The sequence below is a fragment of the Polistes fuscatus genome, unplaced genomic scaffold (genome assembly GCF_010416935.1).
Source record: "Polistes fuscatus isolate 324 unplaced genomic scaffold, CU_Pfus_HIC Scaffold11, whole genome shotgun sequence".
Classification (NCBI taxonomy): domain Eukaryota; kingdom Metazoa; phylum Arthropoda; class Insecta; order Hymenoptera; family Vespidae; genus Polistes; species Polistes fuscatus.
In genome coordinates, this window is record NW_025113009.1 from 141,953 (window position 1) to 161,583 (window position 19,631).

At 33.0% G+C, this 19,631-nt stretch overlaps 1 protein-coding gene and 1 long non-coding RNA gene across 4 annotated transcripts; both read left to right on the forward strand.

Annotated features, from left to right (window-relative positions):
- Nucleotides 1–34: 34 nt before the first annotated feature.
- On the forward strand, nt 35–10,520 carry LOC122526614 (synaptic vesicle glycoprotein 2C-like). 2 transcript variants are annotated; one of them, XM_043650154.1, is made up of 13 exons: nt 35–760; nt 3,327–3,417; nt 4,965–5,250; nt 5,974–6,121; nt 6,195–6,375; nt 6,465–6,786; nt 6,876–7,034; nt 7,134–7,222; nt 7,303–7,467; nt 7,549–7,668; nt 7,747–7,967; nt 8,061–8,223; nt 8,310–10,520. In XM_043650154.1, exons 3-13 carry the CDS (start codon nt 4,981–4,983, stop codon nt 8,488–8,490), a joined length of 2,019 nt encoding a protein of 672 aa, XP_043506089.1. In that variant the 5' UTR covers nt 35–760; nt 3,327–3,417; nt 4,965–4,980; the 3' UTR covers nt 8,491–10,520. The 2 variants fall into 2 exon arrangements, with proteins under 2 accessions (XP_043506089.1, XP_043506088.1); XM_043650153.1 differs by lacking the exon at nt 3,327–3,417.
- Nucleotides 10,521–12,303: 1,783 nt separating this feature from the next.
- LOC122526621 lies at nt 12,304–19,573 on the forward strand. Of its 2 annotated transcripts, XR_006306125.1 has the most exons (5): nt 12,304–14,014; nt 14,094–14,462; nt 14,541–14,918; nt 15,802–15,883; nt 16,095–19,573. It is a non-coding gene; the product is annotated as an uncharacterized LOC122526621 (long non-coding RNA). The 2 variants fall into 2 exon arrangements; XR_006306126.1 differs by lacking the exon at nt 15,802–15,883.
- Nucleotides 19,574–19,631: the final 58 nt, after the last annotated feature.

A 19,631-nucleotide genomic window follows, 5' to 3' on the forward strand; every position in this document is an offset into this window, starting at 1 on the left:
AAGGATATAAGTAAAGAAGAAAAAAAGAAAGAAGAAGAAACGAGAAGAGGAAATTTTGTAAAAAAGGATAAAAAAGGGGGAGAAGAAAAATGCAAGAAAATCCTTAGCTCGGTCAGTAAAAGAAGCTTTCGTCCTTGCACAATAGGGATGCCTTGAGGTAGGACAATGATCGGACGGGAAGCGACCTTCAAAATATTATCCGTAAAAAACTTTCTTTCGCGTAACGACGATGTAACAACGTAGTTTCTTGAAAAAAACAAAAACAAAACATAAACTATACGATAATGTTTTCGTATCTCGCGTTTATCTAATACTATAGGTCGTATTTCTTTTTCTTTTCCTTTTCTTATTATTTTCTTTCCTTTTTTTCTTTAGTCGTAAGAAAATACGTGAAAAATAGGAAATTCGAATAAATATAATGAGAAGTTTGATTATCGCGTAAATGACGAAACATTTCAAACGTGAAATCGTAGTTATAAATAAGGGTGAGTTATCGTGTTCGGTCCATTAGGCGATTAGAAGCTACGAATTCTCGTTTGGGTTGTGTTTTATCGTCGATCAATAAAAAGGAGTGCTGTAACGAAGGATCGACGACTGTTATACGAAATAGTCAGTGGAATTGATCAACGCTAGAGCCGTACGCAATTTCTACTTTGTCAGAAGAGAGGTGCTTCCTAGAAGAGACAAGAGAAAACAAGAAAGAGAAGAAAATTGTGACGTGTTCGGTGCCGGTTTCTGCAGACGACTTTTTATTAACCAGGTAAGAATAACTCGGATCATCAAATTGTCTTATTTTCAAATTGTATTTTCAAATTGTATTTTATTATGAATTATCATTTTTATATTCCTTCCAAACGAAATCAAAAATTTCAAATTAATCTCGTAATTAGAAATATTTATTCTTTCATTGATACGTCAAGTTTATTAAACAAGAGTCACAAGTGTGCGTTAATACAGAAAGATAAACGATCGTATCGAGGCATGATGTACGAGATATTAATGATATTTATCTTTTCATCTTTCTTTTTTCTTTTTAGTGGGATTAACAAAAAGAAAAAGAAAAAAAAAGTAGCAAAGCAATCGTTAATAATAAAGAAAAAACAAAATACGAATAGAAGTAATCAATATGTCGTAGCACAGTGGTAGATAAAGGTATGAAAATTGATCTAAAGTGTCGTGATAAAAAGAAATATTTATCATGTAAGTACGTATACAAGTGATAACTGGCAATTGAGTCAGAGTTTATCGCGTCGTCGTAGTTGCACAGGTGAAAACGTGAGTTTTTGTTTAGGAAAAAAAATGAGTTAGTGTTACACGCGCGCGCATCTGCGTGTCGTGCGCGAGAGATTCGTACAATATTTGAAGTAGAACGATCGTTATAATAAACAGAAATTTATATGAACGTATATACGCATACGCGTGTAGTGTGCTATCTGCACACACGCGCATACACATATCCAACTAACGTAGGAAGAAGAGATGAATGCATCATCTGTAAGTACGACGAGTATCGTTAACGAGAAACGTAGGCCGGCATATTTGATAGCGTTGCCAGCAAATGAGGGGGAGCTTGCTTTAAAACAAGGAGGTTATCGGATTATTACGCTTAAAACATCGTCGCGTTTTCCAATGTCACGCTAGCTTTTCTCTTCTCGAAACTATTCTATTATTTTTTACTCTTGTATTTTATTTTTATTATAATTAAAACATTTGTTTTCTTCGATCGATCCAAATTATTCGAATAATTCGAATAATTCGATACTTCTGTTTCGTTCACTTTTTATTTAACATCGAGCAAGATAAAAGATATCTTTGGCCAACAATATTTTTATCGCTTGCGACTCTTTAAATATTTGTGCGTAGAACGATATCTCGAAAGATCTTCGTCTCCGATGCCACTTATTATCGTTAATGATCGATATGCGTCAGGGTTGCGTCCAAATAATTCTATTTTCGACTATTTTTATAGGACGTCTATGGTACAATTCTGCGCGATAAACGATTCTTATCAGATTATATCGAGATGGAGGGAAATTTAAATGTATCGATTGTGAAATGCATTTTTCCATTTGTCGCGAACGATACTTTCTATGTAAACATGTGTGTGCATGTGGCTGAGTACATTGAAGCTAAAGTTGAAGAAGAGAGAGAGAGAGAGAGTGTGTGTGAAACTATAGAAAAAATTAAAGTTCAAAGGAAAGCGATGTCGAAGAAGTTTCATTGAAAAAAAAGAAGGAGAAAGGTGACGTCGAAGTTACGGAAAAAGTTAAAGTTGACGTTGAATTAATTATTCTCGTTATATTTGGCTATTTTGCTAGTTTTCTATTTCAACTTCGACTTCTTTTTTAACCTCGACTTTAATTTCAACATCTTTGAAGACATTACTATCATAAGATAGAAAAGAAAGAACAAGATATACTCGTATTATACAAATAATAAATGTTTCGAAAATATATATCCTTCGTAAAATATTTCGAGGGTAGAAAAGAAAAACTTTGAACAGTGTTCGTAGTTAAGCACAACCATACAGCGATTTGAATTACAATTGATGAATCATGTTACTTTTTTAATTACGTATTTAAACGACAAGTCGTATCTTCGATATTATTGCTTTGTAATGTTACTTTTATGTGTATTATTTTAGAAGTATTTTTTGTTTCTTTTTCTAACTGTTAAATCTTTACAAAATTTCTCTTTCTCTCTACGATAAATGAATCGTTTTCTTTATTGTTTATACATTTTTTACTCGTATCTGTTACTCGATAAACTTGTGTATGTATGCATGCCTATTTATACGTTATATGTGTATATATATTTTGCTCTTTATCGATCGTATAAAGTATTGCCAGTAGCGAGCAAAGTTTGTCAAGATAGTCTTTATGTTCGAAACTTTTCCGAAGATGGAAATTTAGATGTATGAGTAACGAACTAGAATTCGACTTCCGTATATAGAAGATTAAATAGCGTTGTACTCTATGCGTCGCACCTATTTTTGTCATCTCTACTTGATCTCTGCGCGTTCTTTCTCTCTCTCATAGTTTGATTTTATTAATCTTCAAATTCAACTACTGGTGTGTATCTACACTCTTTTTACATTATTTGAATTATCTCTTTATTTCTAAAACAAAATTCAAACAAAGATGCAACGAGCATATCGTTATACGAACTTTTTTCTTATTTTAGTATCCTTGAAGTTATATTCCCATATTTGAAAACATCTTGTATACATATAGGAATCCTTTTTTCTCTTGACTCGAATCTATTTCTATCTATGTTCATTATCAGTATGTCAAATAACTTTGCACTTTCTTCTATGCGAACTCGAGGAGGAGTTTCTTCGTTACTGAAAAGGCATTCCACCAAGGAGCGGGAAGCTGCGCGTTTGTAGGATCATTACTAGCTTAAAAAAAGAGAAGGGTAAGATTCCTGCAACATTCAAAAATAACTTCTTCCTCCGAGAAGAACCGCATGCTGATATTCTTCGTCATAAGTAAAAGTCGTTGATCTATAATACATATAGAAATATATGTGCCGGTAATTATGACAATAGATTAAGTCAACGAATCTTACAAATTTATTTTATAATATAAATAATTTTAATATGAAATATATATATTTGTTTTATGTTCTTTACTTATTGTTTATTAGTTTATTATCATAAATTACCGTTGTTCTCTCTTTAAGATCTTTCAAACTTACTATTGTTTTTCAAATGAAAGAAAAATGAATTATTATCGACTATCTTGCAATTAGAATACACAGCAATGTATATAATTAGTATCTGGAGCATGCGCTATTTAGTTAAATTCTTTTCTCTCTTCGTTTTATGTCATAGGTCAATTCAATTATATCGCCCATGTAACCTTTATTCGTCTCGGAAGAGAGAATTTAAATGTACACATACATAACATAAATCCGATAAAAATATCGATAACGGGCGCGCCAAAGTTAGACGTCAATTTGGTCTTCTCTGTTTTAGTTCACACAAATTTTCCTACTGATCAAAATGACAAAGAGATAGAGGGAGAAAGAGTTATTCTTTTGACCCAGAAGGGGTATAACATGTATCAAATGTCTAGAGCGATTTAAAAATGACGATAAAACTCTACTGTAAGGAAGTGAAATTTGTTAAGCTCCATTCCGTAAATCTAGCTAAAAATAAATTTTTATCTGTTACTGGGGTAATACAATAGGGAAAATAATGATTATAGCTTTTATCTCAATCCTTTTGTTTATATATAGAATCATTATTAATCGAACAGTGATTGATTCTAGAATAATAAAACATTAAAAAAACATTACTACGCGATGAGATTCCCATATTATTGAACAAATAGTAAGTATAGGCTGTAAAGTCGGACATCGCTTCCCTCCCTTATCCTCTCGTTTGCTTGCTGGCCTATTCGGCATTGACGCAAGGTTGACACGTGTCTTTCGTGCACGTAGTTATGTATAACACATATGCCATTACGAGAGAAACGCGTCACGCTTTCGCGTGTGCGAAGAACGTAAATACGTGCGACATTTACGTGCAAAGGATATCACTACGAGAGAGAGAGAGAGAGAGCGAGGGGAGAAAATTTGCATACGTAAGCTAATGCTAATCGATGTGGAGAAGCATACAATAGGGTTGACTGCCGTATTAAATACGTAACACGTTTCTAAGTCGAAAAATCCGTAAGCATGGTATTGATATAGGCAAGCGTATGAATGACGTAACATCAAATTACTATAATCATTTTTCTTTAGTTTATCTATCGGTTATGTTACGATTATCGTATGTTTTTATGAATTCATATCTGGCGCCATTTCTAGTCTCCATTTTTTCGGCAGTATTATCTCATTGATTGGTTTTTATCGTTATCCAATCAAAAAGAGGATCGAGAGAAAAGGACGGAAAATATATTGTATCTTTATTTTTTGTATTATATAATATTAAGCATTTTTCGAATGATATGTTTTAGATGAGTTGTGGCAGTAATGCCCCCATCGGAGGAGGAAAGCCAGTGGCTCGTTGGCAGCGGGGGTGGTGTAATGTCCTCCTCTGGTGGCGTGACGACAACCGGAACTGGAGATCGTTCCCTGAATGCTAGGGGTGGCCTCTATACCGAAGAAATGACGACACAAACAGCTAATTCGGCCAATGCCAATGCGAACGCCCCCTCGGCCGATTCCGCCGAGCATGATTTGATCGATTCCACAGCCGATGCTACGCTCCTCGCACAATTTCACGAGGATGCGATTAAGCAGGTACAAAATCGATATCTATTTGTAAATACTCCATTTTTATTATTCGTCTCATTCCAAAAATACTAAATTGGGCGGCATCGATTGGCTATCAGCCAATAATAAATCAGTAAGCTCCATCCCACTTTTTTCATTGGCTATTCGTTCGTAGTTCTTTCTATTACGAATGAGTACGAAGAAAAACGAACTAATACGAACGGTACAGCGGCGCGCTGTATGTTTTTTTTTGTACGGGTGAATGAACTGAGATAAACACAATCGAATCGAAATAATGGATTCATTAAATTGACGTTTGCGAACGAACGACATCGTTTGTCTAACTAATCATTTTGTTTTATGTATAGAAATAATATCAAATTTTTAATTCGGTTTGACGTGAAATTTGTGACAACGATATGGATAAAGTTTTAGATGAATCAATCGTTAAGACGAGATATACGTCGCGAAGGCTCGATGGTTATTTACAGGATATCCCAGTAAATATCTTTACGTGAATTACAAAGATATCGTATAATTATTATCTCGATACAATAATTGCATATAACAAATATGAAGAAAAATTTGTTCAAATTGTTTCTATATTCATTCCATCATTGTATAATTGGTTTCACAAATGTTTATATAGTGCCTTTTATAAGTGAATGCTTTCCAATTCATTTTGAAGGTGAAAATTTGCATAAATTTTCTTCCCTTCCTTTTTTCTATAACATTTCCATTTTATTTTAGGCTGGCGTTGGTTACTTCCAATTATTAGCAACATTATGTACAGGTCTAAGTCTTGCTGCTGATACTGTTGAATTTTTTGTTGTCCCATATATATTACCAAGTGCTGAAGTTGAATTATGTATTGAAGATAACGAAAAAGGATGGCTTGGTTAGTGAAATTTAGGTTTCGTACTGATTCATTGTGATCATTTTAATTTCATTAATATATGTATATATCATAGGTAATATTACTCTCATGGGTCTCGCATTGGGAGGATTGTTTTGGGGAGGTCTCGGGGACAGAATTGGAAGGCATAGGTCATTGTTATCGGCTATGTCTGTACATGCTTTATTTAGCGGAGTCGCTACATTTATGCCAACATATGGTACTTTTATGACAGCAAGATTCTGTTCCGCCATCGGGTGAGTGGCACAAATATATATTTCTTTTAATAATATTTTCATTTAATTTCTCTGATAGATTATCAATATATTTTGTTATCTCATTATAGAGTCGGAGGATCTATTCCCTTAGCATTTGCATATCTCGCAGAGTGTTGCCCAAGATTAAGTAGGGGCAAATGGACAGGCATACTCGTAGCAGCAGGAGCATTAGGCGGCGTCTATGCTGCTCTTCTTGCATGGACAATTGTACCAACGACCGGAGAGATGGTTGTTCTGGAAAATAAAGAACACTTCAGTGCCTGGCATCGTTTCCTGTTATTGTGTTGTTTACCTGCGTTATGTTCTACTGTTGGACTCATCTTTCTGCCAGAAAGTCCAAGATATCTTGTTGAGGCAGGAAGAGACGTCGAAGCAATGATGGTTTATCAGGTAGTCATTAAATTATTATGTTGTATTTTTTGAATTTTTATGTATTTTTATGTATTCTTTATTCTGAAAATCTTTGATTTTTGATGTAGAGAATATACAAAAAAAATAATGCAAGAAAAGGGGCTGCGGGTGCGCAGTATCAACTCTCCGAATTAGAACTTCCAACTAAACGACCACGTGGTTTGGCACCTCCGTCGCCTAGTACTCATACTAGCGTTTTGGCAGATATAATGTATTCCATTGAAATGGTAAATAAATTAGCATAAATACTTGCATAATCTCTTATATACGCACACAAAGATTTTTATTTCTTTAATATAAAATATGGTATTTTGTTATAATCTTAGTTTTGGAGTTCTTTCCTGGAATTATTTGCAACGCCACATTTACGTGTGACTATAGTACTTTTAATTATTTGGTCAACCGCATCATTTGGGTAAGATTTCTCCCACTGATTATTATCTTGATTTCTATTTTTGTTATGAATATTTTTAATCGATATCATTTTTGTTTAAGTCTATATGGTCTTATGGTATGGTGTCCAGAATATCTTAAACTTTTAAGATCAACAGAATATGAAGCTCAAACTGCACAAATTTCTGGAAAAGATTTTAATAATCACATATTTAGTGGGTCTATGGAAAATTGTCAATATAAAGATTCAACTTTTTCGTATTGCAAGTAAGCTGGTGTTTTTAGATCTTTGACGAATTAGATATTTAAATGTCTTATGTTATATATCAAAATTTCTGTATATTGTAGGTTTACAAAAATGGTACTCAGTCATGTGGACTTTGACAATTGCACTTTCCAGTTTGTAGAATTTAGCAGCATCAAATCTAGCAAAACACATTTTACAAACAGCATTATCGTGCACTCCAAGTATGTTTATTGTCAAAATGTTAGATGGTAAATCATAAAGTGTTAATATTTTAATATATCTTTTTGTGTTTTTCGAAGATTTGTAGATACAGATCTGTCAGCCCAAGCTTTTACAAAATGTAAAATGGAAAATAACACAAAGTTGAGTCTTAGCGGTCCATGTCCAACTCTCGATCTTGATTATAATATTTATATCGAAGAAGCATTACATGGTCATCTGGTTGCTCAACTAGCTTTTATACCTGCAGCCACATTAGCAGGACTTGCACTTACAGTTTTACAACGGCCAAAAATGATAGGTTTGTTTCATCTTTATCTTTTTGTAACTTATTTTATAAACAATTTAATATATTTGAAAAATACTAATCATTTGATTTTTCATCTGTACACAGGGATCTCTTTATTTTTCTCTTCCGTTACGGCACTTTGCCTAATACTAGTTGGTACAAATAGTTCTGCAGTTTTAGGATTTGAAGGAGGATTTATCGCAGTTTTTGCGGTTGCCTGGACATCGCTTACTTTGGTTACAGTTGAAAGTTTTCCTACACATTTAAGGTAATCCTTTTCTTTGAATTTCATAATATTCTGACATATAATTAAATATATATTATAAAAATTAATTAATTATATTATTTATACAGATGCACCGGCTTTGGCTTTATCGCTGCTGTTATAAGAATATCAGGTCTCATAGGGACTATAACTTTTCAAACGTTAATCGGTGCACCTTTGGTTGCTCCAGCATTACTCACTGCTTTGACATTGCTCATAGCTAGTATTACAACTTTGGAGTTGCCTCATACTCATTCGGTATTTTTATAAATACCATAGACAGTTAAATACAAAATGAAAGATAGAATGGTAAATATAGAAATATGGAAATAGAATATATATAAACAGGAAGCTAATAAGTGTGATGCATTGATACTTGTGATTATTAGTATCAGCATTATAGAGTAAAAACAATTTTGGACACGATACCTTGATGATATAATATTTATTTTATTGAAATTAAAAGATATAGTAAAATGAAAGCACGGATAAAACCATGTGAACATAATATGGAACACTGAAAAGCACTTTGTAAAAAACCACGATTTTTACAGAGTCAATTATATGGCAAGAAAAAGATATTTCTTTCTTTGTAATCCAGACTTCGTACAAAGTGACATATCTTAAAGCTATAACAAAGTGTGTGAATGTTATATATGCAAATGTTTAAAGTACCAATGCGCACAGAAAATTAATGGCAAATTTTTGAATGGTAACAAAGAGAGACTTTCCATGGAGTAAAGTGTGTGTGTATTTGTATGTGTGTGCATTCAAGAGATCAATCAAACTTTCTATATTGAAAAGTTTCAAAAAAATAAGAAGTTTAAAAAAAGTTACGAATCTAAGTGACATAATGCAAATAGCATAAAAAGTTGGAAGTTAATAACAGTCCTTAAGAAAACGTTAAGGCAAAGTTTCAATAGCTTGATGATAAATAAAATTATGCTATTTACAGGCATGTATTAACAGAAGTGTTCTATTAAGGCATTCCTTGCGAAAAGTGTCAATTCTAATGGATAAAGTTAATTGAACATTAAAAACTAACACTTAGCCGCGGGCAAGAAGAAAAGAAGAGAAAAATAATGAATCACTAAATACTGAATATTACGACATGTATTACAACATCTTTCTAAATGCAAAGAAGATACACGAGTAATGTTGAATTTCACTAGTCAAAAATGTACAATATTGGAAATTCTGCAGTGCTTTATTGGCGCCGAATAGATGAAAATGCAGACTTTGACATTCGCATGAAATTTTGTTCATATTTTTCATATGAAAAATGGGTATATATAATAATATTTTTGTTTGGAAAACTGTTATTTCTAGTATGCCAAAAGAGTTGTATGATGAAAAGTTATTATCGAAGAGAAATCTACATACAGCAAAGTTCTCCATGAAGAATATAAAATGTATATCCAGTACTTCCGCTTCATACCGATTACTAGTTCACAGTAGCTGTATAAGCAAAAGGTTAGTTAAAAGTAATCAAGAGGCATTATCGATATAATAAAAAAGCTGCCGCATAAATCTTACATTTCTAGCTAAAGATTTCAGTCATCAGCATTATTAGTATAAATCCAAGAGATTATTGCCTCTAGTCAATTTTCAATCTTTATTGAAAGCAATGATGTATTAAATAATGAAGTATCTAATTGTCCAATGCGTAGCACACATAGTCGAATATTATGTTCGAAATATATCTAAATTATAAATAATATCAACGAGTGCTCTATAATAGAGTTACGATAATTACTTTTCTAGTTATTTGTATTTTGCAATCTACGTATCGGCATGAAGTATAACAAAGATAAACATAAGAATATGACGTTCCTTGGAAAAAAAGTACACGTTATTTCTAGGCTATAAGAATTTTTCAGCCTGTTGAGAACAAAATAAAAATACTCTGTTAGGTGTGAGAATTTCAAATATTTCCATCGAGTACTAGGAGAAGTTTATTGAGACAAAAGAAAACTAGACATTTACGTCCCATCATGGTTAGTGAATTTTTTCATATCAGATTATTGTCTTGTAATTTATGCGAGATTATTACCAGACCAGGCTTTGCAAATAGTATTACCACGATATGGAAATGAATATCTCAGTAGGATAAATACTGAAACATTCCATTTTAGCGTTGGAATAATATCGTTTTGAATATTACATTATTATTTCGATCAAGAAATTCATTTCCATTTACATCCATATTACTATTCTGAACCTGGTTGTGAAGCTTGCGTTGTGTGCATGATGAGTATAATTGAAACGGTTAATATTAGCACAAGAATAGGAAATACAAATAAAATATAGAATTCCTTTTAATTGGCACGTGCAGTTTCACACAATTATATCGATGCTATATCATTAAAGTTTATCATTGCCTATAGAATAATATACTTTGATTGACATATCATACTTACATGCTAACAATATAGATGAGTAGATTTTCGATTAGTCTGCAAATCATAATGTATAGAAGTATGTACCAGTAATTACATGACACCAATCTTTAAATTTATAAAAATAATCAACAACAAAATTTAACTGGTATGATATTTTCTAAATTAACACTTTAGATATTTTTTTTTTAGTAAGGAATATATATATATGTTACTGGATACCCCGGCATCGAGGATTGCTAACATTGCTTGATTTCCCGCTATTCCAGTAACATATATATTCTTTTTTACGCAGTTAGATTATCAACCGGTCAATATGTTGTATCAATAAATATTTATTAAGTATTTTAATCTGTTAAAAAAGTTACATAAATTGTTATTGTTAAAACAGCAATCAAGTAAGAAGAAGAATCATAAATTATACGAATCATAGTAAATAATTGAATAATGTATTATTTATACATTGCCACGTGCAATAATAGGTTAACATTGAAAATATTCATACTCTGTTAGTCTAATCATAATAACTCATATAAATGCATTTACGTCGATAATTGTCATATACCTATTTAAAATAGACTGAAAAATCAGGATCAGTTGATAATCACTGTGAGTTGCGAAGAGACTGTACTTTAAAGTTTATAATAGTTAATAAATATAAATTAAGACTTCGCGCGCGCGTACATACATAGGTAATATTACTAGCGTAATTAGACCAAAAATGCTGTTTTTCTAAATTTGATCCTGCTTGCATTATCTGTTGAATATTTAGACGAATATTTTAAGATATTCATTTATCATATAAACTTTATCATATTTAATTGCAATATGTTAATTAAATGATAGAATTCGTGACAGTTGTTCTATTGCAACGAATTTAATAGATTATCGATAAAGAAAACTTTTGTAAATAATAACGCAATCAAATTTTTAAATAAATTCAAGTGGCATTGTAATAGAAGATACAAATATATTCGGCGGATCATGCAATCAGTATATTTTAATTAAATTATTCATTTTAATTGTATGATAAATATCAATTATAATATTAATATTATAAATATTAATTATTATTATTTTTAAAATGCATTATCGATTAATTTTATCTATGATTTTAATGAAAATGGATAGCATGCGTTGTTGATATAAAGTTTTGTACACGTTGCTTCTACAAAAGCATAAATTTGAACACGTTGTGATCTTTTGGTCATATTTACAACAAGTTCTCAAATTATACTCATGTATTTCTTTTGGCAACGATTAAAGGGTCGTGATTGAATTTTCAAATAATTATACTCTTGCAAAGAACATCAAATTTACATACCTATTTGAACGTAAATAGTCAGCTTACATTTCTACAACCAAGTAATTTCTCAATTAAAATGAAAAAAAGCGTAGCAATAAGATTAACCCTTTTCGCAGAAATCGATGTAAATTATTGAAAAAAGAATAACGAGAAACAAATGTGAACATAATGAAGTCGAAAAGAAGCGAAACTGATCGATCATCTTGTTGCTATTTTTTCCTAAACAATCGCACAATTACTATTTCTGCATTGATTCTATATACCAGGTGAGACATTTAAAATAGGCCATTTGAATAATTCGATTGCTATTGATAATAGAAAAAAAAATAACGATCAATTTATTCGGATTATTTGTTTTAAATACCTAACCCGGTATATGGCTATATTATAAAATCGATCGAATAGCATACATATATATATATAAATGTTTTGAAATAAAAAAATTTTAATTACAATAGATCGATCGCTTTTAAAAGAGCAATGACATTTTAAATGGCTCACGCCATTATACAAAAATATTCTTATAAATATGGCAACTAATTGGTTTATAATATTGTTAATTTTTACCCACCACCGTGTGTGTGTGTGTACATACGAGATTTTACATATGGTGTGACGTTAATTAACTTCAAACATTTATTTTATGAAAAAAGAGAATAATGCATATAAAATACTTTTATATAGTTAATTATTTGTAATATTTATCGTCTTTATCATCGATAAAATTCAGCTCCAACTTATTAACGTTGTATTCTTGTTTTTTATTTTCCAATCTGTTAACTATAAAACTATAGCTTTTATTGCATCAAGATTAAATTAAAATAAGAAAGAAAAACGAGATGATTTACAGAGTGGAAATACTAAGCCGATAAGTTAGAGAATTTTGTATCCCATCGTTGATAATATAAATTTCTACCTGAAATAATTTAGTTGTGAAAATGAAGAGAGCGCCACTTACATTAAAGTTGCGAGAATCGCATCAGCGATTGTATCGAATTCTTGACACGATTTATTACTTCCGTAAGTTCAAATTTATTAAGTGAATTCATTTCGATTTGTATAAGTGTTAAACATATTTAGTATTATAATGACAGATATTTAATCAATCAGTTTGAGACGTACAATTAAATCATAAAATCGATATTTTATTCTAGCTAATATTTGTGAAAGATAAAAAAGAGAGAAAAACTGTGCGTACGCTTGCGCGCACATACCATAACACCTTGTTCAACGTTCTGTGAATTAGTTGTCGGCAATTGCATTGACCTCGAGCTTGTCCTTGACCTTGGGCGTGTCTTCGACGTACGAAGAGAAGACGACCGTGTCGAACGAGCCCTGACCTAACCTATTCTAGGCTATGTCTCTGTCCTTCGCATACAGACAAAGCCTAGGAGAGGCTAAATCAAATTACTCGGTGTTTTTTTTCACTCCATTAGTATATTTTACACAAAATGTCTTTATATATTTGTTAAATTAATATTTATCCGTTAAATCTCTTGTAAGTAACCGAAGAACGTAAAAAGAAGCACTATGTAGCACTGTATTCGTGAACGGAATCTCTTTTTTTATTTTAATGTCTTTCGAATACGTAATCTTTGATTTACCTTACTTTATCGAAATGATCAACAACAACTGAATCGGAATTATAATAAGTTTATCGAGGAGATTAATTAATTGCATTAATTAATCGCATGCTTCAAGAAGCGTTTAAAATAAGATAATATGCAAATTGGTAGAATAATGAAATTGCAAAGATATCTGCAATGATAATATCGATATGGATATTATGCCTGTTGATTCAATTTATAAATTGTATTTTACAGTAGGTTAGTCGCCGCGAATCGCAAGGAAATTGTGTCATGCCTAAAAATACGCAAAGCACGCAGGTAAATGTTAAAAGGTCGTACGGACAAGGAATAAAAAAAGCTAAAGAAATTGCACAAGAGAAGTTGATTTGGTATTCAAATCACCAGGTATGCGCCCGCCTCTCTCATGGTAGATACCGTGTGGTAGTTGTAATATGGAGGTCTCTTTCCTAGGAGTACTTTTTCTCTTCTTCCTTTAACTTCTACCTGCTTTCACTCGTATTGTAAGCTATCTTAACTATTATTATCCGTTTCTCGCACTGCTTTTGGATTCTTTTCTTTTTATTACATCACCTATTGCAGGATACTTCTTTAGAAAGTCTCCACGCAAAAACGAAGAAGTAGACAAAAAGGAAAAGAAAAAACCAGATAGCAGACACGAAAAAGTTGATCGACAGAGAATTTGAATGATGTATACTTTATCTCGTTAACGACGATTCTTGATAAATGATATTTCGGAAAAAAACTTGGAAGAATGTCATTTCTCGAAATAATATAAACAAACTTTTTCCACTGAGCAATTCAATGAAGCACACTTTTGTAAGCAAAGAAAATAAGAATTTCGATCAAGAGATTTCAATGCACGATTATGCGATGCCTCTTTTCAAAGAAGACATCAACGGCCGCATAGAAGATAATCCGAGGTTGCGTATCATACACATGTCATACGATGTAAGCATTAGAAGTACATAAATATATAAAATATGCGCATAATAAAAAATCACTAATAACGTTTTTCTAACATTCTAGAAACTATTACTGTTTTTCTCTTAACCGTCGTTGGATCCCCCGCAGCGTAATTGCGCTGTTTAGTTTTTATATTGAAAAATTCCAATATATTTGAAGGATATGGACAATATGGTTTTTTCAAAAACCTCTAGGGTCCAAACGGTTAATTAACGTTTAAACGTATTAACATTATTTCGTAATCAAAAGTATAATGAAACAAAATGTTAATGAAAGAATAAAAAATAATATCTATTTGGAAACACAGCGAGAATCGTGCGACGTAAGAAAAAGGATTTAAATCAGCAGACCGTTGTTAATCCCATCTTGGAAATGAATCGAGACGATCGATATTAAAGAATACGTCAATGATTTACATATTCGACAAAAAAGAAAGATAAGGTTGGAATATTTTCTCGAATGATAAATTAATATACGTATTACGTATTCGAAAGAATATGAATTTGATTGTACCCGCGGTCGTAATTTATTTCTCACAATAATAGTTCTCTCTGTTATCTTCCTTCTGTAATTTCTTCGTCCTCCTTTGGAAAGGGTAGACGTATTGCGTGTAAGAATAAATAAAATATCGGTGACGTGAAAGACAAAATCACGAATCGCGATCGGAGTAGTCTCTTAGCGCGTGTTGTCACGGAAAATACGCGCAACGTGTGCGCGCACATCTCGCAGCAACCTGTGCGCGCACTAACCACTAACCGACGAACCGCGGGAGGCCAAGGTATGTTCGCGAGCGCAACTCAGACGATATATACGTATCTCTACTATATGCGCGCGTTAAACCACGTGAGACTGGCCAACGTCTTCCATGGGAACGTTTGGTGGGGGTGGAGGATAGAAAGAAAGGAGGAGAAGCTCAACCTACGAGTCGTTCTGTGCTTCTCTCTCTCTCTCTCTCTCTCTCTCTCTCTCTTTCTTTCGCGAATTAACCATCACCACCCGCGATTCGTCACAAAGAGGAAGGCCACCACCTTAGCTTGCAACCTTTTTGCCAAATCTAGTTTCACCTCGAACGGTTGGATGGGACCATCTCGTATCGATACGATCATTTGCAATCAACATTCATTATTTTATTATTATTATAACTACCAATCGTCACATTCCGTTGAATGTATCATTTTTAGGTGATCGCGGTATCCTTTTTTCCTTCGATTACAAAACTCTCGGTGTCCCTTTTTTATTTACAGATTCTTCTCCTTCTTCTTTTCCCGTTGTTCGATGTAATTTATTTGTTGTTATTGTAATTCAGTGCTTTTTTCGGTTTCAGTTATTGCCGACATAGTAGGTAGTGGCGTCTTGTTCGCCGAGAATAGACATCCGCTTTTTTCTTTGCCACCCCATAGATGACGGTGAGTTATCACTCGGCATTCTCTGCGATCTTCGATCGACGAGTTTTTATGAAGGTCGTATGAGGTACTACGGAACGTAGTCGTTGTCGGCTGGGCCGCTTACCTTGCTCAACTCGCGTTTATATGTAGTTAATGCACGTGCTTGCGCCATTCACGGATATACAAGTAGGCCGACACTAGGTATCTATCTATTTATCTATCTCTGTTACAGGTCCTACCTGTAAATTTGTACGGGAGTAAAAAGAGTAAACGTGCTCGTCTATCCTCCTTCAAGGACGTGCCGAGAGTTTCATGACGAAGAAGAGAAGAAAAGAAGGAGAACGCACCTCGCGGTTCAGGATGTGTTGTCGGCATGCATTTTGGGCGCCGGCTTGAATTCCATTTGTCACCTTTTTCCTTCTCCCTGAAAAAACGCATCGTATATATTATACGGTTTATACAGGGCGGATCAATAACTTTGATCGTCTTCGATATTTCATATTAAAGGCATATGAAATTTAGAGATAGTATTAAAATGTATAAAGAGTAATATACCAAGTAATAGATTGGTAACTTATTTTGCACCATTATCTTGCGCTTACAACAATAATAATAATAATTATTATTATAAGATAAGCACAGCATAAGCACAAAGTAAGCGCAGAATAATAATTTTGAGGTAAGCTAAGAAACCATCAATTTTTTACTACTACTATTTACTTCCAAAACATTTCTTTCATCTTTATTCTCTAATATTTAAATTGCCATGTATCCTGAACACTAATCCTTTTTCGACGTAGGCGAGTTATTACTTTTTTATAAAGAATATCTTGATATATCCATATGATTCATAAAAAAATTCTTACTACCATGATGTTACGGTCTCCTCCATACCGTGTGACTTTTACAAACTAAGTTTCTCCATATCTCGAAAAAAAAAGAGATATTCAAGGTGATTAAAGTTATTGCTTCACCTATTATATATATATATATGTATATTCCTTAAAGATTTTCTACCGGGTGATCTTCAATCTTTTATTACAGTAATATCTCGTAATAATAAGATAGATAAGTAGATGTTACGATAAAAATCGAGATATCATTTACCGATCATCTTTCCTATAAAATCTCATCATTTTCTTCTCCTTTTGTTAGCTATTAATTACTATAATTATTTCTAACAGCGTAAATATCCTAATCTTTGTTTTAAGTAATTTTGTATGCATATACCGATTTAATAAGAAGGTTCCTTTTCAGCTTATCCATCCAACGTCTGGAGATACTTGCGATTGTGTCGAGTAGTATTCCGAATTCTCGTTCGCGACTCTTTCATGGAGATGGAGATGGCGGCAACCTACGATAATTTATTAACTAGTCCAGCGAGTCAAACCTGTTGCTCTTCGAACCAGCTTGTTTCGTTCTTCGTCACAGCACGTTCAAAGAAACCGTATTCTTTAGTATCTTTCCGTGTATGAGTATCGATGAGTCCGTTTTATTTTTATTTTTTTGTCCTTTCAATTATTTAGAAAATAGTGAAATATATAAGTTCGAGTTGGAAAGATTCTTGAGAGAAAATGATGACCTTTGACGGACACCGAGTCGAACGTAGTCGAGAATATGAAACCGCTATGTAAGATCGCATCATTTTCAAGAGTAATGTACGAACGATCATCGTTCATTTAATTATGGTTATACAGGCATATAATTCAGTAACATCCACCGACATTTCGTGGTACATATTCTTGTATGTTCGTAAGTCATTGTCGTATGAGGAATTAATGATTACATGTTGCACGTTAATGAGTATGGTTACTTGTAGCATGCACGCTTGCTCGTTAATTTCCAAAGGCCCACTTGCTTCCTTTATTTTATACCTTTATTTATCTTCTACGAAAGCAAATGAATTTTCTTTCCCATGAAAACGATGGATGCATTTATTTCGACCATAAATCTAAAACGTTGTCATCGATACGTCTTTAACTCTGTACTGTAATGTAACCCGTTCGTCTTTTACAAAGATTTCAAATTAGACTTAACTACGGTTACAAAAATTTTCGCTATATTTTCAACGAAGCGAATTAATTCATTTTTATCGAGAAAAAAAGAAAGCGGCTCTCTTTGACCTCCTCCGACGAAAGGACACGTTACTCGCCAGCTGTTCATACGAAATACGAGCTGTACCACTCGGAAACGAATCGTCCAATAACGATTATCTTATTATTTTTCTTAATAATAGAATATCTTCTAATTTTACTTGGTAATTTATTTACAAAAATTCTTATTGTCACGTTTTAGCATATTTAGAAGGTGTCAAAAATCTCTTTAGAAATATCTCAAATTCTATTCCTACATTCACACGCTTGCGTGCGCGTTCAACGTCATGATATTTACTCAAACTCTTTTAAAAAGCTTGCATACCGGTTTAATGACAAATATTGAATCGCTAATAGTTTAGTAATTATAGTTTGAAAAGTCTTGTTATAATGGCAAATGACTGTAAAAAAGATTTTGTTCTCCGTCTGTTTCTTTATCTTTAGACAATTTAAATACATTCGAAATGCAAAGAGAAAAATGGTCCAATCGATAGGTCGAAGAAGTGGCCATTTATAAATGCAGACGCGCGAAGAGTACCATCGTACCGTTGAACGTGTTTCAAGCAAACGAGGTCTTCTTTAGAATACACTCTTGGTGTGTCCTGCCCTGAGGCCTTCGTAATTTTCTTACCAAGATAAGATCGCCCTGGCTAAAAATACTTTCGAGTATCCGCTGTCGTTTGCGCCATTGCAGGTTACCAAAAGTTTACGATTAATCTGACGGTACCAGAATTTTATTAACATTACTTCTACCCCAAGATGTTTAACGGATTTTCTCTTTCTCTCTCTCTCTCTCTCTCTCTCTCTATATATATATATATATATATATATAGCAGTTTTTTGTGACCAAAAAGTTAAAGATGTAAAGGATGGCAACATTATTCAAATCAAAATGAAAGCAATTTAAATATTTTCAATGTAAAATTAAACATTTATAACAGAACTATTTATAATAATCTTACATTAGAACGGATAAAATAATAAGTTAACGACTGAATTTTCCTTATATAAATGAAACAACGCGAAATAAATGCATAATGGTTATTTACTTCCGGTTTTTCATTTGCAAGGCGTACTTGAGACCACTTGCCCGGAGCAATCGACGCGTCTCTTGCAAACGTGGCGAACGTGGGCGTGAATTTTTTTCATAAAGCAAGTTTCATGGATGCTTGAACGCGTATTGGGATCAATGACACGCCCGCAGATATCCTCGTGGTATTCTCTACGACCTACGTAGAGGAGGCATCATGTAGAATTCCAACCACCTTCCTCGAGTTCGCAGCAGGACCTACTGGTTTCTATTTATATACCGTGCAAGACCTTGCAACGGCGTTCGTGCTTACAAATCTTCTCTCCTTCTTCTTCTTCTTCTTCTTCTTCTTCTTCCTTCCTCTCTTTACTCCCCTCTTTTACGCTCTCTTTCTCGCTTTCTCTCTGCTTTTACAGCAAACACACACATAACGCGTGCGTATTTCGCAAAGTTGAGAGTAGGAAGGTCAGCAACGTTTGCAAGATTTTAGATGCATCCAAACGCACAAGTAGCAACGTTCGCGCTTTTTCTATCTCTTATGAAAAATCAACATTACGATTTATTTTTTTTTATCTAGGATAGGTAAAAATAATAACGTCGTTTTTGCGTTATTATTTTTTGTTTCTCTTACGATTATTTTATCAAT

Coding starts and splice junctions, on each gene's coding strand:
- LOC122526614 (XM_043650154.1), top strand. CDS start 4,981: ATGCCCCCATCGGAGGAGGAAAGCCAGTGGCTCGTTGGCAGCGGGGGT. Junction 6,122..6,194: donor TAACGAAAAAGGATGGCTTG/GTTAGTGAAATT, acceptor TATATATCATAG/GTAATATTACTCTCATGGGT. Junction 6,376..6,464: donor AGATTCTGTTCCGCCATCGG/GTGAGTGGCACA, acceptor ATCTCATTATAG/AGTCGGAGGATCTATTCCCT.